The sequence below is a fragment of the Tetrao urogallus genome (assembly GCF_951394365.1).
Source record: "Tetrao urogallus genome assembly, chromosome: 6".
Classification (NCBI taxonomy): domain Eukaryota; kingdom Metazoa; phylum Chordata; class Aves; order Galliformes; family Phasianidae; genus Tetrao; species Tetrao urogallus.
The window spans coordinates 53,674,005-53,701,982 of NC_136819.1; the positions used below are offsets into that span (position 1 = coordinate 53,674,005).

Here is a 27,978-nt window from a genome sequence, read left to right on the forward strand (position 1 = left end):
TTATTCCTAAGGTGAAGAAGAATCAAGCAGGAGCAGGCATCCTTGTTTCTGTTGGCTCAGCACAGTCTGCAGTGATGGGAACAGGCTGCATATAACTCTGAAGGTTTGGATTGCACATAGATAACAGCTGGCCTGTTGTGATACAGCTTGGAGGTTTCACAGAATGGAGGGCTCCTATTTGGGTAAAAAGGACCCCTTTCTGGTCATGTTCCCCTTTTCAATTGCGTATGACCTTCATTGCCTTTCTAACCTGCTTGTTTTCATTGAACTCATCTCACTTTTCTTTCCAAGTGACTTCATACAATGGTGCAGCATCTATGGCACTTTGCACAGTGCTTCTTCTTCTTCTTGGGGTGGAAAATGGTCAGGATTGCTTCATCAAAGACAGTCTTAAGGCCTTTCTGTGTAAGGGCTGAGCACTCCAGGTAGCATTGTGCTCCAATCTGAAAAAGGAGAGAGGAAGCATGAGTAACCACTCTCTGGAGAGGTAGAGAGACCGTGCTCCAGCATCCTTCTGTGTGAATATTGTCCTGACCTTCAGAAAATGGGGTGAGATCCTCTGTTTTGTATCTGGCTGCCTATAGATTTGAGGGACAAGACCAGTAATCATCCTGAGTGAGAGAGCACCGAGTGCTGTCTATCTTAACGCTGCAAAAAAGACGTATTCTCTCCCTATGCTTTGGCTACCAAGCATGAGTAAATGGAGTGAGATGCAATGAAATGAAAAGTAGGGATATTAGATGCTCTTGAAGCACATTTCCCATTTATTTAGGGAACTGGCTGCAGTGTTCTTGTTATCTATCACAGACTAGAGGGAATGAGATGTGGCTCAGGACTTCTTAGCAGTATTAGCACCCCAGATGAATAACCAGAACTGGACTGCTTCTGTCTGCTAGGGGAAGAGAAGTGGTGAAAAGGGTGGACTTGGTATGAAGGTGCCAGAGAGGCTGCTCTTAATTTCTACAAGCTGAGGTAGTCAGTAAAATCTGTTTTGTTGTCCCTTTCCCCACTACTGCTTTGCCTGGAGGTAGGTTGGGTGTTGCACCAAAGCAGTGGGCTCAGAAGCCAGAATCTGTTTCTACTTCCAGGGTGTTTGATATCTGGCTGGGAACAACCAACGAGCCCTGCTGAGAGTTTGCTGTGATCAACTGTTTTCATGGGACTCCAAAAAGTTGTTACCTCCTTTGCCAGCTTCACGCCATGCTCATAGGTGAGTGGTTTCTCCTTCATGTAAAGCAAACGAGCCAAAGTTTTGGGATCATCTCGCAGGTCAATCTAGTCGAAAACACACAAAACCCATGTTCAGTACTGCCTTCTTGAAAGATATATTCATAGGTTTACAAACCCATAGTCATATCCTTGAACAAGAATGTCTGTCCTCACAGCCTCAGGTGAGAAATGAATTACATATGTATTTTCTCTTCTTTCCTTTCTTTAAATTTTCTGTTTAATGTGGCTTAGTTCTTATTGGACAGCTATCAGGCCACAGCTCAGATGGCTGCAGCATAGTACAGACGCATTTCTCAGTGGCCATACGTTGTGGAAAGTGTTGGTAGAAGCCTAAGTCACACTGGAAAGGGAGTCTGCTATGATCCTGCACTGCATCACCTGTAAAACAGAGTGACAGACCAAACAGACACAGCTCTGGATGGCTGACTTGAAGCAAAATCCTTTATTTCCATGGAAAATATCAAAGTGAAACATTCTGGCATTTCAAAACCACCCATTTTCAGAGTATGTGTTCCAAAGGATAACTGCTGTTTTAGAGTATTCCAGTGTGGGAAACAAAGCCAGTGCTTGAATAACCAGACTTTCCTATGGCATGAGGATTTTATTTTTGCTCAGAAAGCGATCTCTTTCTCTAATTTGGTTTAGATTACTGCCCCGTATTTGGACATTTTCCTGACTTTAGCATCCCTGCTTTTCATGATCTCTGTCCAGCCTGTGTCTTGGAAACCCATAGATTCATAGGTTTTAAGGCTGAAACAAAGTGCTTTGATCGTTCAGTCTAACATCCCCTAAAGCACAGGTGGGATGATGAGTCAGTAATTGTAATGTTGATGTAAAGCATGAGGGAGGCCATTTCCTTCCTATGTCTCTAAGTTGTTTGGCTAATTATTCTCTTTATTAAAATTGAGCCTGAATTTAGTTTCTGCTTCCAGCCATAGCCTTTGATGTTTGCTTTTCCTCCCATTAAAGACCTATCAGAAATCTTTTATCCCTATAGGATTTTACACCTTCACACCATATTAATATACATGTGAATAAGGAGTTTTAATGGTTGTGACTAACTCAATGGGTCAACTGCATGTTGGCTTCCATTTTCAGTCTATGGCTTTCCCTCTAATGCTGAATTCTGGTTTTCATATATGAAGTCCAATAAGAAGCCTCAGTCTCCAGCCCTTAGCCATGAGGCTGTGAGAACCACTGCAGAGGTGAACTGTGCCCCAAAGGAGTGTTACCTGTGTTCCTATGAGGACATAAGGCACATTGGGCATGCAGACCTTCAGCTCAGGTACCCACTCCTCCTGGACATTGTGGTATGAGGCAGGGTTTACCACTGAGAAGCAGATCAAGAACACATCCGTGTTGGGGTAGGACAGGGGTCTCAGCTGGTTGTAGTCCTCCTGCAGGGAGAGAATGGCAGGGGTTATGAGGTGGTGGAAAATGATGGGTGAAGGGAACATCTCCCTTCTGGGGAAAGGAAGCTGAGACGGGTTCTTATCTTTTTCTTTCATCTTGGTAAGGTGATTCAAACTACTTCTGAATAGACAACTTGTTTCCTAAAAAATACTAATAGTGTAAAAATATCCTGTACCAACCTTTTCTAAACAAGAAAACTTATTTATTCTGAAAGGAAGTATGAGGCCAAATATAGCTCTGTAACATTAAAAATAATTAAAGAAACATCCTAAAATACAAAGAAAATGTTTTGTTTTGTCTAGCTGCAAGTTAATTGTCCCAGACTCACTTTAAGAGGAAGGATGTATTCCCAGTCATCACCTTCAGTACCACACTGGTTTCCAGTCCCGGTCACAGACTCCCTGCTGTGCTCTGCACAGCTCAAGAGACACGTTTCTGACTGCATTTGATGATAAGACATCCTCCTTTTGACCCAACCAAGGGGAAGAAGTTGTTCTTTTATCTATCTGAGGTTGTTTAATGTTGGAAAACTTCACGTGAGACCTCTGTCCTTCAGCAAGAACACTCCCTTGGTGCACTGGGGAAATTTAGTAGCAAAGATAACCTGCTGCATTTTGCAAAGCCACGGTAATTGTTGACTGAGCTAGATGTCACAGAAAGTGTTGATTTGAAGATTTACATGGGAACAGGAGCTGTTTGGACATAGCAGCCAAGAAGGAATGCCTATTCACATAGAGGGAATTTTGTAAGGGAAATTCAGAGGCAATATGGAAATCATCCGTGACAGAGGCCACAAAGAAGTACAGTTGGTGGGAGGAGGTTTGTTTGAGGCTCTGGACATGATATGTTGCCTTCTCCAACATTAAGAATATTTACTCCACAGCTGACATGGGTTATAGTTAGGTGCCTGGCAAAGGCCTTTCCTATGTTTTTTCAGTGTAATTGCTGTAAATCAGCCTCCTAAAACAGCCACGTGGTGGCAGCAAGCTCTCTAGGAATCTTGATTTAGGACTTCTGGAACGGAATTGGCTAAATATAACAAGTTAGCGTATTCCAGATGTGCCTATTTAGAAAAACGGTGACATTGTGCCATTAAAATCCAAACTGGAAGCCTCGAGCACTTCCAGCGGGTGGTGGCAGCTACAGAAGTGCACATTTAATTGGATTTTCTCATTGCTCTGAAGCCCCCAGAAAATCTTTTCTTAAGGAGCATTCCAGATTTGTGTTGGTGGCACTGAGCATTGTTTATGCTGTAAGGAGGGACAACCACATGTCACGGTGCAGAGGTCAGGGCACACAGAAGCTCACATGGGTGTGTTAATGCACACACAGATACAAGATATTATAGATATGAGTTGATCTCATGCATCCCTGTTGCTGGGCTGGCAGGAGCCTCCAGAGCACCCCAGCTGAGGGCCCTTTCTGTGCTCATGCTCCAGCAGAAAGCTGCAAAACCTTGCAATGGATCATTGTGAAATGCTCCACATCAGAATTGTTTCTTGCTCAGAGGTGGTTCATTGTTGAAGGAAAGCAAGTAAAGAGGGTAAAAAAGGTGCTGGATGTTTGCCCTGCTTTGGGGCATATCTGTAGTGACAGTGATGTTTAAGAAGGGACACGAGTCTTTGTGCACGTGGGCTGTAACTGATCATTAATTCATTTCCTTGGCTCATGCTTGCATCCCGTTGGCAGTCATTTGGATTATGCAGGGCTTCCCAGCTACACTGCCTGGCCACCGGCTGAGCTATGTGCCTGTAATGTGCTGTGCCCGAGAAAGTACAAAACTTTGTATTTTGTAATGTTGCTGCTGTCACGATCTCCCTGTGTACACTGCCTGCCATTAAAGCACTCCACACCTGATTTCAGCTTAGGGAAAGAAAAGCAAACAAACTAACAACAAAGCAATGTTTTCTTTTCCCTCCTAGGACTTTTTGTGCCCAGAGACACAGAAAACCAGATCCCTTAGCTCTTGGGTTCTTGCCAGCTCTCCCTGCAGGCTGACAGAGGGTCCTGCTGCAGAAGTACATTCTCCAATTGTTATTTCATTAGCATGTGTTTTATAGCATCGTAATGTCAAGTGCTATTTTTGGCTATGACTTCACACCAGTGCCTTTGGAAAGCCACACAACACAAGGAGAAGGAGTGAGGAAACAACCCAGATGATCTGTTGTTACAGCTTGAGCATGTGGGAAGCATCATCCCCTCTGCCTCCATGCAGATACAATCTGGTCATCAAACAGTGATTCACGCTCCAGGTTTTGCCTATGGCCACGTCCTCTGGACCAAAGTCTGAGATGGAAATGATCCCGAGGAGCTGGAAATGTTACTGGGAGGCAGGTGGTGGTCTGGCTGGTTGGAAGCAAGAGATGGCAATATGATTGTGGAGGAATGGAGGGAGGGTGAGGTCTGACAGAGGAACAGATTTATGGTTCTTTTGGCTCAGGAGAACAAATAAGAGGATGTGTTGCTGAGGAAATGAGTGGCAGGTGGTACTGTCAGCCCTTCAAAACAAGCAGAAATATTAAGGCACTGAGCAAAATCTGATTGAGTACTGAATATAACTCCAGTCTCATTTGCAGAGGCTCACAGAGTTGCCAGATCATGACAGACACACTGAGCTTTGCCTTTGTGAGTGCAGAAAAGAAAATTACACATGCACCTTCTTGAATATCTCAAGCGAAATGAAGACTGGGATCATTCTTTAGGACTGGATTTTAGATCATCTGTTTACACTTTGTAAATAGGAAGGATGAGTGGACTGTAACTGACACTGAGATAGCTATGAAGTGGCCTACAGGCAAGTGACAGCGAAAAAAACAACGACAAAAAGCAAAACCAAGAGTATAAATGCATAGGTCCTGCTGAGTGTAGCTTTTTCTGGAAGTGACAGTCTGTTGTGTTGCAGATTTTGACCTCTCTGCACACTGCAGAGAAGTACAGTCTGCAGTAAGTGGCCTCTTGCAGACAGGAGAGTCTCATTCTGCATTATTTATGCATTTTATAGCAGCCGTGGACAGAAAAGAGCAGAAAAGTAGACATCCTGAAAGCAAAACCCAGTACCCAGAGCTGCTCTGTCCCAGGGAGCGAAGCAGGCTTTCGTATCTGCTCCTCCCTGCTGCCTCCAGAGCCTGCTCTGATAGGAGGTGGATACTAGGGGGTTTGGATATTAGGAAAAAAATTATTCTCCAAAACAGTGTTGAGGCAGTGGCACAGGCTGCCCAGGGAGGTGGTGTAGTCACCAACCCTAGAAGTGTTCAAAAACCATGGAGATGTGGCACTGAGGGACACGGTCAATGGGCATGGTGGGGATGAGTTGTAGTTGGGCTTAGGGATCTTAGAAGTCTTCTGCAACTTTAATGATTCTATGAGTAGCTGGTAGATGTGGACTTGAGCCCTTCCTGGCTGGGAAGGAGCTGGGATCTGTTCCCTCTCCTCTTGGCAGCTGATTTCCTGCAAGGTTTCCGTGCCACTGATGGTTTTCTCTTTGTTCTGTAAGTCACTGGCATTTTGGAGGTAGAAGAGAGAGTTCATCATGAGCCTGGTACCTTCTTCTGCTTAGAATGTGATCCCATCCTGGGATGAGTGCCTGTCTGCCTGAGTTAACGTGTCTTCAGTCAATAGCTGGTGACTGATAGCCTGCTGTTGTATTATACTGGTTTTCTGGTCTTAGAAACTGGAATTCTTCTCTGTATCTCCAATGCCACCATGTGGTAGTTGTAAGAAAATGGTGACTTTTATAAAAGGCTATAGGGATGGAGTGGAGTGGGGATGGAGTGCATGCATGGGAGGCTGAACTTCATTATCAGGCTTTGCTTTTTGCTTAGACAAAATCCCATTGTAGGGATGTATGTATGTGTGTGTGTTTTGTTGCTGAACCAGAATGAAATCTGCATGTAAAAAACTAAAAGGAGGTCTGCAGTTCAGCCATTACAGCTCATTGTCAGTTATTAAAATTTTGTTTATTGAAAAAAACCAAACACAAAAAACAACAAAAACATCAAAACAACATGATAAAACAACAGAACCTATATGTGATAGTAAAAAATAAAAATAAAAAAAATTAAGAGAAAGGCAACTTATTGATGTTTTTCAGTCATTTACCTGCCCTGCCGTGTCATAAAGTCCCAGCAGGTGCTGTTGTCCTCCCACAGTCACGGTTACTGAAAGAGAGAAGCAGAGGGATGTTGCTTATGCATAAGCCAGTGGAATCATTTTAGTAACTTTTAATCCTACAATGCCAATACAACCCTGTGCTGGACATTGGCGTGTGTCTTAGCATATACTTTGTAGTGGAAAAGCACCTACCAGTTTGTAGAAGATAATAGCCTCTAGACTGGGGAACAGTGTCCTGCTTGAAATCTCTTAGACTTAAAGTCTCTGTCACTGTGGCTGGACGGACTGATTATTCAGCAGCTTTACTTGCTTGCACAGCAATGCAGTAATTTTGCTAGCATATGAACAGAACAAAACTGACATCCTGAAAGCATGAAGGCTCAGCAAGGAGCAGACTTGCTGATGAGAGCAGAACGGGACACTGCTGAGGCTGTCTTGTGATGTGGAAAGGAAAGAAGAGATGGAGAAGGGTTCAGGAGTCCTCCTTCATCTCCTCACTTAGGCAGGTAGCATGCACATAGTGCAGTTCACATAGGGACTTGAAATGGGGCGAGCTGTTGAGTGTGGAGGTACCATAAATGCTTAAGGTCTGTGGGTGGGAAAGCCTAGGGAAAGGATACCAAGACTTGAACTTTTCAGGAGACACTGGTAAATGATTTCCCCATGGGAATTTACTCTCTGGTAGAATAATTGTCTTTGCAGTGCATGTCTCAAGTCCACACCTATAAGGTCAAGAGCAAAGGCATTGTATATGGACTGCAGCTAATATCTGGGTGTAGCAGGGACCATAAGCTCCTTCTTCTGATGCCTTTCAGAATAGTTTCTGAGAAGTGAAGTTATCAATATACTGAATATAATGTTTTCTCCAGCATCATGGGGATACTGTCAGTGCTTGCTGGGAAACATTTCCTTCCCTCCTGAATGCAGTTCAGTAGAAGTTTTTGGAAGGAATTGGGAATGCCCCTTCCCATTCCCAATGTCTGCTGTTCTCTGGGCTTAGCCCAGGCAGGACAGGAATGTGTTCTGTAGGAACTTGTTTGAAAATAATGATTTAAAAAAATATATCATTTGTAAATCTTCTTGTCTTAAAGCATAATTGCAAATGTAGGATTTCTATGACTGAAATGTAAGAATCCCTGTTACGCTCCAGATAGAGTTTGAAACCCAGACATGCCTCATGTCAGTCTTTAATTCCCTTTGTTTCCCATAACTCAGCATCTAAATACTGCTGAAACTACATGTCCCGGGCTTGAAAAAATAGCAGTTCGAATATTCAACAAGATTACAAAGTCATTACAGCAGTACGTTTTTGTAGCTGCTTCTGTGTACTTCAAGTGCATTCAAGAATCCTGATTCTGGTCATGTATTTTTTTTCCAAAATTTTTTATTTTTAGTTGATCCATATGAGGGAAATAGGAATAGAGTTGCTAGGGGTTAACTTCACACATGCTGCTCAGTGTCCAGCAAACTTCATTTAAGCTGCCATGGACCTAGCTTCAGGAGATGTTACAACTCCTCCTAAAGCTAGGAATGCCAAGGGAACCTGCAAATGGGAGCCATAAGGATACTTACGACATCTGGCACCCACCAAAGTCATCCAGTCAAAAGAAGTGTAAGACCTCAATGACATGTCCCTGTCATTCTCCTAGGAACTACAAACCATTCATTTCAGCTTTGTCGCCCTGCAGCTTTTTTCTTTTGGAAATGCTATGTCTGAATGCAGTGTCACTGCCTCCTGGGGTGGACATCATGGCAGATGAGGAGTGGTGTGATGGGACCCCTGGCTCCCTCAGGTCTGCAAGTGACCCCATGACTCAAAACTGGGTCATTTTCCACTTCCACGTGTGTGAGAGTCATCTCCAGGAAATCAAGTGACACATCGCTCCTGGCATGTCCCCCAGCTTCCTCCTCTTTGAAAAACAAGATCTGATTACAAAGACAGTGATTTTCTACCTCGGATTTATCCTGCTGGTTACATATATCCTTTGTGAAATGAAAATCAGAACTATTCTGTTTTGCCTTGTAATTGGCCTAAATACCAAACTTTAAATGTGGAATTGTTCTCAGCGCCTTTCTTTAATTGCTGCTGTAATCATCTACTAGGACTCTGCTAGCCAATATTTTTCAAAAGAAAGCCTGTAAGTCTCATGATTTGCTGTCATCTCAACCCTGGGTGAGATCTCTGTTCTGCTGAGCAAATACAATTGCCCATCTGATATTTACAGTGTCTAAAATACACTTCCAAGGTGGAAGCACAGGGAGCCTCTGAGGCTGGGATTCAGCTGACTGCACTCAGTGGAGCTCTTGGTCTAATGAGGTGGTGAGGAATTCATTGCCTTGTCTGTAGCCCACAGATGTTTAGTGATTTTAAAGTTGGATAGGATTCGCAGCATCATTCATTCTGCTCTGAATAGCTTATCTGGTGTCTTCCTACAGGGTATTTTTCTTGTTCTTATACCATTCCTGTAGCTCTTCTCCACATTCCTACTCAAGTAGTCAGTGAGATGAGACACTGAGGTCTTAGCAATGGTTTCCTTAATGATTTAGCCAGTGGTAACATGACTTGGCTATCCCTACCTGTCTTTCCTCAGTTGCTGACCTAAAGCTTGCATTGGCTGATTATTCTCATTACCTAATGAGCCTTGCAGTAGTTTTTACTTTTCTTTAGCCCAAAGCAAATTTATTCTTGCCTTTTGATGTTGTAATTGCTCTGATTATATTCTTTTTTCTCTGTGTTTGCATGGAAAACCTGGAGACTGACTCAGATGCCCAATCAAGTCAGGAGGCAAATAGCCACATGGGTCACACAGAGTTCTCATGGTATGGAAGACAATGTTAAAGATTTCTGAGAGACTGGGATTGACTATGCAGGGACAAGCTTTTGGAGCACGATGTTTTGGAAGCACCTGAGATGCAATATTGAAATGCTTTCAAAGTTTCCTTTCCAGGCATCTAGGCATTGCACTTCTCCTCAGGCTCTAATTTCTCTCAGCTCTCTCATGATTAGGGATGAGCAGAGACAACAGCAAGACATGTGTAACAATGGGCATTCCTGCCCACCCCTTGAACAATGTGAAATTTTGGAATTAGTGGAAAATTCCAGTGGAATTAGTGGGAAAATGCCCAATCCTGACCTGCATTGCAGCTGATTTGGAAAAGCAGACTAGTACCGAGTGACAGCTGTGTTGTCCCATTCTGCAACAGGAATAGATGCATCCAGTGTCATCTCACAGAACGATTTATGATTTACTTTGTGTTTTTTAGCATCTTGAGAAGATAGAGGCCATAGATTTATATCATGCCTGCAGCTCTCCACAGCTGGGCATTTGCTGTGCAGAGAAAGCTAGCAGAAGAGAGGTACCTGTCCACTAATCATTTTTATTCAAACAGCTGATATAAAGTGCTGCAAATCTTTCAAAGTATATTGAGAAGACAGACTTTAATGTTGGCCAGCCTACACGACAACACAAAAGCAGTGGAAGTGGATTAAGAAGATCAAGCAGAGTGCATCTGGTCCAGAAATGACTGAATGAAAATGGAAATTCCCAAAGCTTTCAGAACAAGCAGAACACTAAAACAGGAGCCAGCTTCTTCCCACTTCGGGATGTTACTTATTTATAGACAGCATGAATGAAGTTGATTTATTGGAATCGTTGACCTCGCTGTCTGTAAAATCAGCACTGGAGGATTTGCCATGCATTTTAGCGAGTTACTGCTCTGATGATCAATCCTTGAACAAATTCAGCTTTGCTGATAGCAGAGTCCAAGGAGCCTTGGGATCTCTGCAAGGAAAGCTGTGCCCAGTTCCTCCAGTATTATGGTACTGAGGGAGCTCTTGTAACCTCAGTGTTGTGCAAAGCTCTTTTAGATGGAAAAGACTACCCTGATTACAGTGCTTGGGGAATTGAGGAAAACTGACGTTGTATCTATTTTGTTAGGTTGCATTCAGTCTTAAATACAGGGCTGTGCACAGCAGCAGGCTGGGAGGTGCTTCCTGAGTAGTTCAGCTCACTGTGTACCATCATCTCTCCCCTTGGAAGGCAGTTCTGCTCTCAGGTTAGAAATTAATAATAACTGCCTAAGTAAATGCATTAAATTTGCAGACAAATAGACTCTGTTGTGCGCATTTCAATTATACTGTAGTTAAGGGCTTTTTACTCTTTCCTGAAAGTAATAGCTCTAAATCCAAGCAAACCTTAGAGGTACAGCGTAGCATTAAGTAGTGCAAATAGATAGACCCTGAACATATTATTAAAAATATTATGATCATTTCTAAACAACAAAGAACACGGGATATCATCCTAACCCATGTATTTGGAGTCTCTTAACAGAGATGTTATGAGCATGGTGAGTACAGCAAGGAGTGTGACTTTTTCTCCAGAGAGAAAAGGTGGGAACAAAGGGAGTCTTTATCAAGTGTTATCAAAGGAACATGAAACTTCATAAGCAGCACTGGAATAAATGGAAGATTAGTGGCAAAATGAGACAAATCTCACTGAAATGTTCCCAGGCATTACATACGTTATTTTTCAAAATAATTACAGAAGTTGTTTGTGTGGTTGGTGGAATCCAGGCAGTTCTCTACTGCTTCTCTTCTTGCACTGCTGGAGGATCAGAGGGAGATTTATTTATTTATCTATTCATTATTATTATTATTTTTTACTAGAAAGGAGAGAGAAGCAGTCTGGAGAAGCAAACACTACATTGTCTCCTTAAAAGCAGTGGTGATCTGTCATGGTCTCATTAGATGGCAGCAAGAGCAGATAATGCTCGTGGAAAGACACAAAATCTCTGCTCTGCAGTGGCCAGGTTGTCCTCACTGTGAGCTGGCTCTTAGATGACAGAGCAGCTATTTCACTGTGACTTATACTGGCAGAAGGCGCTATGCCCTGAACTTGACAGAGGTCCTTAGCACTTGCTGAGAAAAACTTCAGCAAAGGCATTTTAATCCTCAGCAGCTATAACTTCAGTGGGTTGCATTTTTCGAGGCTGACAGACTGAGGAGCTTTTACTTCTAGCATTCCTGAAGCATTCCTGGCTGAGTGTGGCCAAGGAGCCTCTTGGGCAGACAGTCTGTGCTGGTCATCCCACATTAGTCAGTACTGGTAATTGTGGTAGAACAGCCAAGGAATGAGGGGCATGGAGATAAGATGGATGTGTCCTGGAAGCTGGGCGTAGTAGGTGGAGACATGCTGCTCTGGCTGCTGGATGTGCTTCAAGGGAAAAATGGCTTCTCTGTTTAGAATCATACAATATCACATGTTGGAAGAGACCCATAAAGATCACTGAGTCCAAGCCCTGGCTCCACACATCACAACCCAAACTCAAACCCTATGTCTAAGAGTGGTGTCCCAGCTCTCCCTGAGCTCTGGCACTCAGGGCTGAGCCCACTGCCTTGGGCAGCCTGTCCCATGCTCACCGCCCTCTGGGGCACAGCCTTTCCCTAATCCCCACCTGGCCCTCCCCTGATGCAGCTCCATGCCATTCCCTTGGGCCCCTCTACTCCCTGTGAGGAGCTGTAGACCACCACTCAGCCTCCACTCTGCCTCCTTGTCTTGCCCTCCGTACCCTTCCCATCTTTTCCTCAACAAAATCTACAGATGCCAAAGCTAGAAGACAAGGAAAATCTAGTTGTACACAGAAGGTATCAGGAACAAATTTCCCATAGCAGCCTGGTATTAGAGGAGATACAAATTGTTTGAAACAACTTGAAAAGCATGCACCTGCTCCTGGGCCCATAGAGGACCATGGCAAAAAACGCTGCTTTGCATTTCCCAGAAAGAACATCAGGAAATAAAAATTGTGCTCAGCCCCAGGTACCCAACTTCAGCTGCTATTTGTCCTACAGCTTGAGATCAGCCCGATATTTGTTCAGCAGCTCTAAAAATATACGACTGAGGAAGCAGAAATGTTAAAGACCATAAGCAGAAATCTCGGAAATATTCAAACTTTCTGATAAGAAAACCTGACGTTAGAAGATTATATATATATATTTTTTCTCAGCTATCATGGAGGTTTTGAACATTGTTAATGTTTTCTCTATGTCCTGCTGAGAGCCCTACCACTGTCCTCTCAGTGTGGCAGCCACTGTGGACAATGAACTGATTGTAATGTAGGAAAAGCAACCGATGCAGATGGCTGAGATGCCAGGTCTTAACCCTCTGTGAGAGGCAGAGAAGGTGAATGCCAACCTGAGCCTATGAGATCCTTAACCTTTATTTTTGCGTGACTGCATTCATGTGAAGCAGAAGGTGGGACAGGATGTGATCATAGAGGCATAAAACAGCTTTGGTTGGAAAGGACCTAGATGGGGCAAAGGGTCCTATGCAGCTCCAGGGATGGGGCACCCACAGCTACCTGGGCAGTTCCCATGACCTGAGAAGGGCACTTTAAATCCCACATACACCTGTGGGATAATTTGAGACTTTTCAGGCTGAGTTGGTCTTGCAAGAGAGGAAGAGGCTGAAGGGGCTGGTTGATCTGGGGCAGGAACATTTTGTCCTTTGAATAGAAAAAATAATCCAAATTCCCACATAGAGCTGGACAGGAATTTTCAGCTAAAGATGTTAGGTCAAAATTTTGAAGGTAGTTGCAAATGCATTACAACTAAGGCTGACATGGATTGGTGTGAGCACCCTTTTGATTTTCAAATCCTGAAGTGAAGCAGCTCTGCTTTTCCAGCAGACTCATTTATTTACTTATTCATTTTACTTATTATTGTGGATGCCCTGTCCCTGGAGGTGTTCAAAGCCAGGTTGGATGGTGGCCCTGGGCAGCCTGGTCTATCTAGTATTAGATATGGAGGTTGTCAGCCCTGCCTGCAGCAGGGGGGTTGGAGCTTGATGATCCTTGGGGTCCCTTCCAACCCAAGCCATCCTATGATTCTGTGATTCTGTGATGATTTGCAGAAAGTTTTCTCTTATCCTTGTTTTATATTTTTTAGCCTCTTCTAAAAAATTAATTCTGAAATGCTTTTTCAAGAGGCAGGAATTTCTGCTCTTTAAACTTCGACCTCTTAGGTTAGAATTAATGCATCTAACCATTCCACTAATCACTCCATGCTTCAATACTACTTTTGAATCGTATGCTTCAAATGAGCTCAGTTTCCAGGAATATCCTGCACTCCCTGTTGGCTGTAACCCCGCTTAGACTGTATTTACTCTTGAAAAAATTTATTAGGCTTCATTCACCTTTTCTTCTGCCTTGTGAATATCAGAGGCAGCTCTGCTGAGCTCAGAGGAATGGCTTTTGGTGGGGAGGAACATCCATCATAATGTCTTCTGATTGGAAAAGTTAAGTGAATGAATTTTGAAACAAGTGCTGTGTATTTTTATGTAAATTGCTGTTAAATGCCTTTGTTTTAAAAAGCGATAGTCACTTCAGTTCCAGAAGAGAGGAAATTTATGGTGAAATGATTATTTTTGTAACATTTCCTCTGTTCCCTTAAACAAAAAAAGAACCTCATCAGCAAAATACAGCATAGCAGCATATACCTCAGGTAGAAAAAATAATATTAGCCTGTAGGAAATCTGGCTTCTCTACAAATTGTTCTTTCATCCGCCAGAAACATTATTTATTTTTCATCTATCCTTATTGAAAGCTGTATTTGCTTAATAATTGACTGAAATAGAGAGTTCTTAAAGCAGGCAGTCTGAAAGATAGTTTTCCACACAATGCCGGCAATTTTTTTTCTATTTCACATTGCTCTCCCAAGAACCAAATCCCAACCCCCCCCCCCCCCCCACCTTGTTTTCTGGGGCTTTAATCTGTATCAGAAGAGTTGACACAATTCTTTGCTTACATGAAAGCGACACTAATGGGGATCAGATCTGACTTCAGAATACAGGGACTTTGAAGAAAAATCAGAGAATGTTGCAAATAAAAGGGAAATTAATCCAGGTAGAAAATCTATAGCTACTTTCTGCAAATTATTATCAAGCATGATGTGAATTGCGCCTTTGATTTGAGTGCTGGTTAGCACAGTGAATGGATTTTAAGCAGCACATTTTACACAGCTAGAGACATGAAAAGCCTTGTTTTTAAAGAAGACATTGTTCTCTGCTTCTATTTTTATGGCGGCAACACCTAGGATCATGACTCCATTGTATCAGGCCTGTGCAAACACAGGGGCAGAGACCAGCCTGGCTCTGCAGAGAAAACATGCTAACAATGAAGGTGGAGAAGGAAAATTTCCTGTTTCACAGCAGGGGAAGTGAGGTGCCCAGAGGCGATGCAGCTCCTCTGGGCCAAGCGGGCAGCCTGAGACTGTCATGGGTGAAAAGCCCACAGCTTCAGGTTGGGTATGAGGAAGAGGTTCTACCCTGAGAGGGTGGTCGGGCACTGGAACAGGCTGCCCAGGCACAGCCCCAATCTGCCAGAGTTAAGGTGTGATGGGCACTGCTCTCAGAAATAGGATTTTGCTTTTGGGTTGTGCTCTGGTGAGCCATGAGTTGGGCTCGATGATCCTTGTGGATCCCTTCGAACATGGGATATTCTATGATTCTCTTCTGAGCTGTCATCCAGGGCAGTAATGCCCTACACCCAGCCCTCTTGGTGTCAGAACATCAGATAACCTATTCTTCCAGTTTCTGTCCTGCCAGAGTCTGATGGATTCCTAGAAATTCCTTCAGAAAGAGCAACCAAGGAGTTAAGCTTCCAGGTTAAGTAAATCAGGGATCAATTCAGACACCTCTAAGCTCAATTTCTGAAGCCTTTTCAGTTGCCTCAGACTGGCATTATGAAGGATATCTTTGTGTGCTCCCTGCAAACTCACATGAGTAAGGAACACAACCATGAAGTTGCACGGGGATGGAGGTAGATGGGGCAGGTTGATGCTGGTTGTAGACTCTCTCTAATGCTGCTTACATGGGTGGAGGAAGCACCATCTCTGTCTGGGACGTGTCTGTCTGTCTGTCTGTCTCCTGGCTCTGATACAATGGGGTGCACTGCTCTGCAATCAGTGACTGCATTGTGTGCTTGCTATGGCTTGTGGCAAAGCAAAGTGGAAGGAAAGAGGAAGTGAGTGTGGACCACAGAACTTTGGCCTACAACCTGAAGACACTGTTGAGAGGAAAAAAAACCCACATTACTTTTGCATTATGTGCTGGTATTTTTAGTGCTTTGAACAAAGGACCTTTTCTCTTTTCTCCGTGCTTTTCTTTTTCAGCCTAAAAGGCTGAAAAAAGCAGGTGAATTTTCATTCTAGAAAGCAGAGAAGATAGAATAAGCTCGGCTGCTTTCACCTAGTGCACTTTGCCTTTTTCACAGATCTCAAGATTATCCAGAGCTCCAATCCAAGTGGAAAGAGGACAAAACCACTACATGAAGCGGTGCCTCCACTTTGGCTGTAGGCTGTGTGTAACCGGGCAGGGAGCATCTGCAAGGATCAGGCTGTACAAACTCAGCCTCATGGGATGAAAAACAGCAGGAAAGCAATGCAGTTGCTGCTCTGTTCCAGGCTCAGCATCGTGGCACTTCCACCTTTGCCTAATGAGCAAACCATGAAAGTCTGACGGTAAAACTTTTCCTAAACACCAACATCACCAATTCAAAATCAAGCATAATCCCACCCAAAGTTTTCAGGGCTTTGGTTAAAATAGAATCTATGGAAGTGCTAGTGGTTCAGTGGCTGCAGGGAGATGAGCTCTGCCTGTGCCCATGCTGACCTGATGCTGCAACGAATGTTCCATGATGTGGGACAATAAATAGTATACATGTCCCTCTCCAGAGCCCACCACGTGGCTTAGAGTGCAGAGGATGCTTTTCTATTGCAACTTGCCAGCAGCACACTCTATGTGTGTGTGTGTTTTTTGTTCTATGTTCCTTGGCCAAGTGACATTTTCCACAGATGGTGCCTGAGCTCAGTCTGCACCTGCACATGTATGTAAATGGGGCCACAATTATCCAGTTTGTTGGAACTGTTCTTTCAGCCTAAGCCCTTTTTTCCTCACTTCATATGCTTAGAGCAAAAGAATTTGATCTCTTGCATACACCAAATTTTTACTGCAATGGATGCACTACAATTACTGTCCTCTCCTACTGTACAAATCAAATTTGTTGTTCATTTATTTCCCCTTTGGCATACAGCCTCTTTGTTGTTGTTTTCTCAGCATTTATCATCATAGCCAAAAAGCAAGCTGCAGTATCTGGAAACTATACCTACGTTATTAAATAACTCTGAGAATACTCACGGGGAGATGGGCTTTTTCTGGCTTGAAAAGCATAGCAGAGTGAAAGGGCTGAATTTCATTTTGCTAAGGTTCTTGCAGGAATACTAGAACAAATGGGCAGCTCTTTCTGTGTAATATAAACATAGATCTAAGTGCTTCCTGGTCCTCTTGGAGAATGAGTGTTTAGAAACATAAGTCTGGGGGTGGCTTCCTGGGTTGTTTCATCCTTGGAGTTGATTTAAATAGGTTGGAGCTTGAGGTGGCCATGGGAGGTGACTGAGTGACTGTTGACATTTATAAGGATTCAGGATCCTTGTGAATCAGAAACATGATTTGGAGGAGGGTGGAAAAGCTGAGGGCAAAGGTAGAGTTGCAGACTTCTCACATCACAGAATTTTTCCCTGCCAGCTGGCATAACTGCGCCACACAGTGCCTATCTCAATGGAAATCCCTCTGCCCGAACTGAATGGATGCAGCAGAGATGCAGCTCAGTGTGGAGCGGGATGGACAGAGGTGTCTGGCTGATGGCAGTTTTGGCAGTTTCACTGCCCAGGCAGTGCTGAGTCTGGTCTGATGCAAACTGGCACGCTTCATTGTGGAGGCTCATATGGCAAACATTGATGCTTGGCATGTATTCTTGAACTGTTTCCCTCTTAACTTGCCATACTTCTGTCTTTGCTATCTGTTTTTAATTCTGTCTCTGGTCCACACACAGTGAGATGTCTGCATTGTATCACAGAGGGACTGAATGATGCCTTGCCCTGAGTATTCAGACACCTCCTGCCATCCCAAGAGTCATGCAGCAGGTCAGCCTGGTGCTGCAGTGTGTAAGGTAAGATATTCTGGTGCTGATTTCCCCACACACAATTTTTAGTAAAATTCTGTAGTGTCTTTAGCCTTACCTAATGTAGAAAGATAAGCTGTCTCTAATCTACTTATCTGAAGATCTACAGCTCTGCAGGTCAATGAAGAGTCAAAAGCATCGTTTAATAGCTGACCTGTGTTGCTGGCCCCTGCCTGTAAGTGGGTTCTTGCAGGGAATCCAAAGCAGCTGCTTGGCAAGGATCGGTGATGTGTCTGTGCAAATCACAGCCTGGGGCCAGAGGCTGATTATTTCTGAGTCGATGGCATTTTTTCCTTCCAGGAATGTTGTGTTATTGTGTCTGAAATGTTGTCTTTCTCCTATGCAGTGACAGAGGCTGACCTTGCTCCCACTGCTGCTCTGGGGTCCTTGCTCACAAGGATGTGGAGGAGAGGGGATACTTCCCCTGGGTTTATTCTTAGTTCAAAATACTACCAGGAAAAAAACCCTGTAAAATCCCCACTGGGGAGGTTTATCCTCAATTACTGCTGTCTCATTTCCCCCCATCAAATTCCTCATGGACTTGTCATCAGCATTCATCTTGCTTGTGCGGTTGGTTCCGCCCTGACCCACACTGTTCCCTAGAGGGGAGGGGCATCCTTGTCTGAGTCAGATGAGCTCTGCTCACACCCTGCATCCTCCGTGCTCTGATGTGTGCTTTGCAAACACCAGCCATGCTCAGGCTCTCTGCAACACACTTGGCTGTATGCTGCACATTCACACTGCAGCACCTAGTTCTTGTTTTAGGCTGGATCGATGGGTTGAGGCCAATTGTAGAGGCTCAACAAGACCAAGTGTCAGGTACTGCACTTTGGTCACAACAACACCATACAGTGCTGCAGGCTTGGGGCAGAGTGGCTGGAAAGCTGTGTGGAGGAAAAAGTTCTGTGGGTGTTGGCTGATGCTCGGCTGAAGTCAGCAGTGATGAGTCAGCAGTGTGCCCAGATGGCCAAGAAGGCCAATGGCATCCTGTCTCTTATCAGAAATAGTGCAGCCAGCAGGAACACTGGGATGATGGTCTCTCTGTACTCAGCACTGGTGAGGCTGCACCTTGAGGGCTGTGTTCAGTTTTGGGATTCTCACTACAAGAAAGACATTGAGTTTGTGGAGCTTCTAGCCCAGGGATCTGCAGGACTCATGTTACAGAGCTTAGGTAATACTCACGAAACATCAGCTTTCTTTGTTGCAGGGCTTGGAAAGAAACAAGAGCACATTTTGGTGCTGGGTGAAAGATGTACAACGTCGTCTTCCTCCCATGACACCATAGGTTGCACTGAGATCATCTGCAAACTGCTTCTGCAGGTACCAACTTCAGAACTGCTTAGGGAAGGTTAGTTGCACAGGGGGACTTGCAAACAGCTGACACTTGTGCTGACAGGAGGGTAAAAAGACAATGAAACGTATCTGACAGGCACACTCTTGCCTTGCACAAGGCTCAGAGGAGAGCATTTGTCAGAAAGGATGCAGTGGGTACATGGCTGGCCGTGTTGTGCTGCCTGCATAAAGGTCTCTGGTGTCTTCAAACGCCACTTACTCTCAAATCATGAAAAATGCTTAGAAGCCAGTGTTGATGCAAACAGAGCTAAAAAAAAAAATTATCTGGTAAGGTTCCACAGCTAAGCACTTTGGCACTAATCCTGTGGTTGGACATGTGTGGGCTTGTGTCCTTGCAGAGCCCCTCGGATTACAGAAGAAGCATACACAGGGTTGTAAACCACCTATTTGGCTGAGATTTTGCTGGATAGGGTCTTAGTGTGGGGTTTTGAAAGGCAGCTGGATGATTTTAATCCATGTGTCCATTAATTTTCACCAGGAACTATAACGCATAGGTGACTTTTGACACTTTTGTCACTTTCTTGTTTACCAGGTATTGGGTGAATGTTTCAAATTTTCAGTTTTTTTCCAGCCATTTTCGCTCTTTCATCCCACTATAATCTACCTTGTTACCAGTCATCGGGGCTCAAATTTTCATAGAATCATTAAGATTAGAAAAGACCACTAAGATAATCAAGTCTGACCCCAGCCCATCTCCACCATGCTTGCTAACCATGTCTCTCAGTGCCGTACCGTCATGTTTCTTGAACACCTCCAGGAACAGTGACTCCACCACTTCCCTGGGCCCAGCTATTTCTGTAAACCCCTTGGCTTCAACTAGCTAGACACCAGCCAGTTATATGAGAAGCTTTGGATGGAAATACTTAGAAATCCATGGGATTTGCATAGGTTCCGCTCTACTGCATATGCACTGAATCTTGGTGAATCCAAAATTGAATGAGTCACCCAAAAATAAAAAAAAATTGTTTAACTGAATCTTGAATTTCGATTAGATCTTTGTAATGGCAAAACAAACATTAAATAATAGCTGAGTGGTTAGTTTTAGAGCCTGGGACCTGTGGTGTGTATGCACTCAAGCTTTTTCTTGGTGGTGATGGGATCTTAGTAAACACAGTTCCTACAAGGTTGGTGACAGTAACCCCAAGTCTTTTCAGTAACAAAAGACAACTGCCTTCTTTGTTAAATACAGTGCTGCTAAAAAATGCCCAAGAAGTTTGTCCTGGTGGAGAGGCTGTTTTTCCTTAAATCAGTGCTCCATGTCAGAGCTGTGCTCTCAACACACGTCTGTTCCTCAAAGGTCCCTTCACTTCCATGCCTTCGAAGGTCAAGCTTCAACGCGAGATTTGAAGATGTTAAATGTCATCAAACAGTGGGGCAGTTTGTTAAGCACGCTCAGAATCTAAGACAATTGGCTTTTTCTGCCCTTGCTGCACAAGCTTAAAAATGTAAAGAAATTCCAGCAACTTGCTAGCAAATTTAGTATTATCTGGCCTGCTCTTCTGATACAGCGACTTCTGCATATATGCCCAGTGTTCCCTGCCTATCACATGGGTTATATTTTCTGTTCTTTGCCATTGCAGCTTTTATTAAGTGTTTCTTGGGCTGAGTCCCGCTGAGTCAATGGAAAAGTACTGCTGCTGCACTGGAAGCAGGAACTGGCTGTTGGGTTCTTTCTAGTCTGAACTTGACACTGGCTGTAATTCACGACATATGCAGCAAGATGGGTAATAACAGTCCAGTGACAAGTGTTACCTTTTATTCTGACAAGGTAAATTAGTATATGTGTATGTGTGCCTATCTCCTCTGTGTTCTGTTGTGCTCTGCTTTCAGAGTTCCTTCTTTAGGACTGTAGTGACGCTTTGCACAGAAGATTTGAGAGTTGTAACTTTCAGTAGGAAAAGAAATGCTAAGCTTTGTCAGATGTTTGAACCAGTGTTTGAGGTCAGCCAGATTAGAGGAAAATGCTCGTTGAGAGTTCTGCCCTGTTAATGAATTGTAGCACTTTTGCACTCGTTAGATATCAGCCCAATATAGGCTGGCACTCCTGTGGTTATCTAGGGAGCATATGGCTAATGTGATCCAGCACCACATGACAACCAAGATCAGGACACTGGAACTCTCAGATCACCAGGGCTGAGTTCTCCCTTGCTTTGAAGGCGAGATCACGGGCTGCACGTAGAGATGAGTGAAGATGTTTGCTGCTAATCCTGTTGGCTGGGATGTGTTGGCATCACCCCAGGTGAGAGAGTTTTTGCTTATCTCACATGTAGATGAGGAAAGTAGGCCTAAAAGAAAAAAAAGTTCTGCAGAAAGAAGCCTTCAGAAGTACTAAGTGCTGGGGAAAATGAATACTTATTTTCAGTTTGGAAAAGGGGATTCTGAGCTGTAGGCTGTGCACAGACATGTGCATCCTGCATCTGATATACTGCAGAGACTCCATCTACTGAGATTGAACTTTGCAGAACATGAAAACCAGCCAATGCTTCCACTGTATAGCACATACTTAGGAAAATGGCTCTGTTGTACCCGGCTTTACATCTTTAATACAAAAAGACTGCATTGTACTTTCCAGGCATGGCCTGAATGCAAATTCATAAATATGGTTTATATGGCTGCTTTGCTTCCACAAGCTTTTTCTTACAGTCCCTACTTACTAAAATGTTAAGTCCTTCATTGAAATTCCACCTCCAGAAGAACAGCCCTCAATCAGCTGTCCCTGGGAAAACAGAGCAAGCTATGACAGCAGAAACATTGTGATGAGCTTCCCCTGTGCTCTCTTGGCATTTACTGAAAATTTTCCATTATTTTGGATAAGGGGTCAGTGCTCCTCTGGAATCTCATCTGTGCTTTTGATTCTCTATTATCTATCAAAACATAGCATCATTTAAAACAAGCACCAGAATCAGAAACCAGCCTTTGGATAACTTGGGAAGAGCCTGTTTTAATAATATTTTTTTCAATGATTCTGTGACTCAAGTAGCAATGAGCTGCCATACCCGTCTGACCCTGTACATTTAGATATAAATTGTTTTTTACAAGATCAAAGATCTGCACATTTTTTTAATGTTCCATCTTGCGAAGGCATAAATATCTGTTATATTTTGTCCTAAACATGGAAAAACAGAATCTGCTGTAAAGTGTGCCATGGATGTGACTATCCTTGTGTTTTGTTAGTGTCCTCGCTGGGACTGATTTTGATCTAGAATTACTATCCTGTATTTCCCTTTTTCATTTTTTTAAAAAAGATGTATTTTAAGGTGTCTGTCTATATGCACACAATGACATCCAAGGACTTTCAGACAGACTTTTCAAACTTACAGCTCTCTGTTCTCCTGTTCAATAGCATCCTTAACAGCACCTTGCCATGCTTGTTGTCATTGCTGCTCTGGCCTCAGTAATGAAGATCATTGACTCAAGCTGACTTTAATCCCTTCTCTGGCTGATTGAATCCCTCTCAGTTTGAAGAGATCCACCTCCTCTAGGTTTGATTTTGACAGAATTGCTTCCAGTTCCCATACTTAGAAGCAGATATCTTACAGTGATATCTTACAGTTGTAAAATTGATAACAAAGATGAGGAGAGAGGAAGAAAATATGAAGACAGAAGGGGAGGAGGCAGACAGTGCAGCAGACAGTGCGGGCTATTGCCTAGCTTAATCAAACAGCTGCTTTTGGTAGCTAGGAGGTTACAGCAGATGTTTTACAAAGGCAGAATGTGTGTTTCAGTGTACAATTATATGCTTACAATGTAGTGATATGGATAATTATCACCATTTCAAAAATGAAAATCCTTCTTTATTTTTTTTTCTTTTTATTTTGTTTTACAGCTATTTCGTGGTCATGAAGTACTGTCCTGCACCAGATCCTGATGCACTTACTGACTGTGAACATGACTGCAGACCCAGGACAGCCAAGTGCTAGCCCATACAACTGAGGTTGTCATGATCTGGCCCCATCGTCTCTTTCAGTGAGTGGCAATCTCTCCTCTGATCCATGTGGACATTTTGTGAAGTGAAGTCCTTAATTTCAAGCCTTGCAGCTTGCACATGTGTGCCTGTCAGCCACCAGGGACTAGTAAGATTCCAGTGAGAACTGGCACTTTTGATTTTCCTTGCCTTGCACTGGGAGATATATGAGAGTTTGTTTATGTGAGATTTGGGAGAACAAAGGCAAATTAAATCCCACCCTTCCAATAAGATATATATTTTTTCAACCTTGAAGTAAATTTTCTATGTCTGTGTGTTTTGGCTTTTAAACTCAATAGCCTGCAGGCATTCACCACGTCAGCAAAGAAATGGAAAGCTCATTATTACACTATTAGAAGGTTTAAGACTGAAAACCAGAGTCTATAACAACAGCGAATAGGATATCAAAGACATGTCCCTCTGCTTGATCCTTCCACTGAACTGGAGCTGGACCGATGCTGTGAAGGGTGTTTTGTTGTGCCTGCACACTCCCCAACCATTTCAGAATGTTGAGGTGTAATGGCTTCTTTTATTATTTAAATAATATTATTTCATATTCTTATTTGGCCAGATCAGAAGAATCAAATCAGATAATAGCATGAGTTCTGGAGGCAAAGGAGTGCTATGAACGAGAATTCACTCCCTTTGCATTATTCATCTGAGCACTGCATCTGTGACACCAGTATGCCATGAGTTTCACAGGGCAGCTACCTCAGCACTATAACTGCCACACAGATCTCTCTATGCATTTTACTGGAAAAAAAAAAAAAGGCAAAAAAAAAGGCATTGTAAATTTTGTCAGTTGGAGGTCATTTAGGCTATTGTGTGTATATGGCACTTGGATAAAAGGTTGCCTTCTTCTGCCCTGGGCTTCCTATTCTGATTCTCATTGGTCCCTTTGGACCATTATCCTGCTGATCTCCATCATATTTTTTCCACTAAATCCCCACCTGTGACGCTTGCACTACTTGAACTTTTTCCCTACAGGCAGTATTTTCTGAACACTCTATTTTATTTTTTGTGACTTTTGGGGACATTTCCCATTTCCAGCATATCTTTCAGGACAATGCACTGAGCTGACTTGATGCAGAGTGATACAAATCCCACACGCTTGTACAGGACATGTTTCCACTCCTATGCCCCATTGTTTTAATCCTGCAGGATCCTTCCCCATGCTGAGGCAAGGGAGGGACCCTGCTGTGTGCAACTTCATTTTGCACCCATGTGAGCATTGTGCTTGCTTTGAGGTATGCAGGTTGCAGTCAGATGGGGACTGCTATTTTGGGGTAGGTATCGCCACCAAAAGCAAAATGAATCTGTCACAAAACCACTTCTACATCAGCAGCAATTTTAAGCCTTCATCTGCACATCTTTCCTAGGAATGAAGTTTCCTATATTCTGCACTGTTCATTCCCTAAGGGGAAAAATATCTGCTTGGAGCAGGTCCACAGGGGATTCAAAAATTTCCCTGAGGAATGCATCCCTGAGCCAAAAGCATCAGGTGCAGCTGATCACAGTCAGCCTGGGGCTGCTGAGGGGCTGGGAAGGTTGATGTGGGTTTTGGGCTAGAAGCTATAAGCAGGCAGTCTGGAGGCTGATAGTGCTGTCCAACCTGTACTCTTTTCTTGGATATGTGATTTTTGCCAAGGCTTGCAGAGGGTGCTCAGGGGGCTGTGCTGGTTAAGTGGAAACCACAGGTATCAAATCTCAGTTGCAGAAGGGAAGTGTGTTGTTGAGTGGGGCCTGGATGTATGGGAACCTCCAACATTTTATATCATTTCTGTCTGCTTCAGATGAATATACTGATACTGACCTTTAAAAGGCAAAAGAGAGCCAAGCTGGCTGGCTTTGCTTGCAGAGTTCTGCTGTTGCGTCTTGGTAGTCACAAGTGCAAAACACAATTGGTGCTTAGGGCCAGTGATAAAACCCAAGGGAATGGCACGAAGCTGTGACGAGGGAGCTGAGATTGGATATCAGGAAAAGGTTCTTCACTAGAGGGAGATGGACATGGCACAGGTACCCCAGGGCAAGGGTCACAGCCCTGGGCTGTCAGAGTTCACAAAGTGTATGGCTAATGCTCTCAGACAGAGGGTTTGGGTGGTTCTGTGTGGAGCCACAGGTTGGACTCAATGATCTTCAGGAGTCCCTTCCAACTTGGGACATTTTATGATTCTTTGAACTTTGATTTTTGAGACATGGCAGTCGCATATAAGAATTCTTTGGTCCTGGTGAGAGAGGCTGTGGTTCAGGGTGTTATCTCCCCACTGTTTGTTTCTAATGCTGTGATGTTTATTAGGAATTTCCAGGTGCCCTCTTGAGGCTTCCAATTGAGTTCTGCTGGGAGCCATGGCACTAACTAGTGTCTGAGCTTACACAGAAAACACGATGCTGGAATTTTAAGAATGAGACTTGCTGATACCAAATAGTACAGAGACTTTACATCATCTGTTAATGCCAGAAATTAATTTGATTTTCATTTCCACACTGGAAGACGGTTATATCTAAACCTTCAGCCCAGCCTACCCTTGATGAGCAAGCCCTGGTTCACACAGAACCAAAGTGGGAAGATGATCATTTCCACTCTCTGTAGGCTTTGACTGTCTGTAATGAGACCTGATGAGGCACAAGAACAACATCATTTCATCTGTGTCTGAGTGCTTCGGCACAGACACAACACTGAATTGATGACAAAAGTGTGTGGCAGCAGTTACTGCCATGAGGGTTGTTTTGGGAGAAAACAAAAAAATCATTTAAGTCCCTTCCTCACTGCTGTAAGTTAATCGGAACATGCTTTATTCCCAACACAATTATAAATTTAAAAATGAGTACAGCTGAAAAGAGGGACTGGATGGTGCACAGCACAGGCTGGAGCGGAGTTTACAAAAAGCTGCCTTTTAAATCTTATGCCTACATTCTGTTTCTCTCTGGAACAAAATACGATACTTCCAGCCTACAATATGAAGTGAGTCATAATATTGCCATTCTGCTCCCAGCATAATTGAGCATACCTATGGTATGAAGTGGGAGAAATATTTGGCCAAGAAGAAAGCTCCAGAATTTTATGTACTGTCAAGACGTGCTTAATAAATGGAGAGTATTATTTTCATATTGCGTAATTCAGACTTTCCTCATTCTGGGGTTGTTTCAGCAAAACATGCAAGTGTGTGCTTATCTTTAATTAGTGTTTAAGCCAAGATGGCTGTTAGCATACTTATGGGAAGGGACTTTTCAAAGGGCTGGGCTTCTATACATGCATGGAGGCAATCATGTGCTTGCACCTGCATCGGGGCTAAAGGAACTCTTGCAGGTAGATGTGGAGGGTGGGTGTTAGTGGCAAAAAGCACATATATTTGCCATGATATGTGGTCATTTATCCTGTGCTGCTGCTGTTTTCATAAGGACAGACTTCAGCGTCTCTGCTATCACCCATGTGAGCATGGACTCAGCTGGAAAAGCTTTAGGGCAGGGTATGAAGCCCTCATCCTGACAATGACAATGAGCACATTGCCTTCAGCAGGCCAGATTTCATTCCCTGCATGTGAAGAGACTCTGAGACAGAGAGGAGTAATCATGTTGTATGTGGCTGGTTGTGAAATATTTTGGCAAAGGAAACAGGGCTTGATCTTGAACTCTTCCAGGTGAAAAATACAGTCAGGAGTGATGTGAACACAAAAAGGCAAGTGAGACAGCTTGTTGGTGAAGCTTTGGTCTATGACACAAATGATTTGGCCTCGATTCCTGCCCTCAGCTGTGTGACTTTCCCCATGCCAGTGTTTCCCTTCAAATTAAATGGGAGCATTGAAAAAAATTTGCTTTTAAATGAAGGTGGATGAACTCTCATATATCACTGTGGTCATACAAGAGACAATCCATGGATTGAACTTAATGTTTATTTGGTATAGCTCACTCCTCTATATTAACTGCAGTTATTATTATTAACTGCTGTGATGCCTGCTGTCCACAGGGCTTTCATGATCAAGAATATATGAAATAACAGTTGTTCATTTTATTTTTAAGCATTCAATTGCATGCAGTGAGTTGTTTAACATTAGGCAGTGTGTGCGTTATGATGCTGTGCTCTCATATGAAGTGTGTTTTTTGACCAAACAGCCCCAAAATCTCTCTTGCCCTTCGTGATGAGAGCTCACAGAATCAGAGCACCAATGAACATTTGAACCCTCCAGAGTGTGAAGTAATAATGGCCAGCTGGTGTCAGTGAGCAAATGGATAAGATATGAGGATTAAATCTGATTTATACCACGCCACTGAGAATCTCTAAAAGACTGGTTTGGATTGGTTTTCAGAGGATTTCAGAACAATCTCTGCCCTTTCTAAAAAGCAACATTCCTCTGTTCTTTTTTCTAAAAAACAGGATCTTTGGACTTCCAGTTTAAGAATAAATTCTGGAAAACAGATGGATCTACTGCTGCTGAGACCCTCTGGTCGAATTAAGAAGAGAAAACCAATAGGACATATATGCCTATATATAACTTGAAATTCCTTTCCTCCTGTTAAAACGATGAATTGTTATTGCTGTGCTCATGGGCAGCCTGCATTCTCCGAGCAGACTCGTTGTTGAACAGAGAGATTGATAAAGTCAGATGTTTCCCAGGAAATGATGGTCAGTGATGGACTGGTACTCAGGAAGCCAACGATAATGTGATCTGGGTATGGAAAAAACGTTTGTCTTCTTGCAAACATAGGAAAACAGTGAAGACAAATTATTTTTTATAATTTTCAGTGAAGAAAAATTAATAATCATAATTAATTATGATTGTTATCATAAGCTTATGATTCCCTTTGTAATTCTTTAACAAACTGAAACAATAATTTGAAGAATATCAGAGGAGTATCCTTTGGAGCAGCTCACATCAGCCAGTGTTCCTTCTAACAAA

General features: G+C 43.3%; 1 protein-coding gene across 3 annotated transcripts in view; it reads right to left on the reverse strand.

The window, feature by feature from the left end:
• Positions 1-296: 296 nt before the first annotated feature.
• RHOJ (ras homolog family member J) overlaps positions 297-27,978 on the reverse strand; it is a gene marked incomplete at both ends in the record, with an annotated part of 43,496 nt that continues 15,814 nt past the window's right edge. Inside the window, 4 exons of one of the 3 annotated variants that reach the window (XM_079537185.1) lie at positions 297-443; positions 1,180-1,275; positions 2,463-2,624; positions 6,742-6,800. In XM_079537185.1, coding sequence (XP_079393311.1) covers positions 297-443; positions 1,180-1,275; positions 2,463-2,624; positions 6,742-6,800 — 464 coding nt within the window. Of the gene's footprint in view, positions 444-1,179; positions 1,276-2,462; positions 2,628-6,741; positions 6,801-27,978 lie in introns of all 3 variants that reach the window. The other 2 variants (XM_079537184.1, XM_079537186.1) reach the window with 2 other exon arrangements.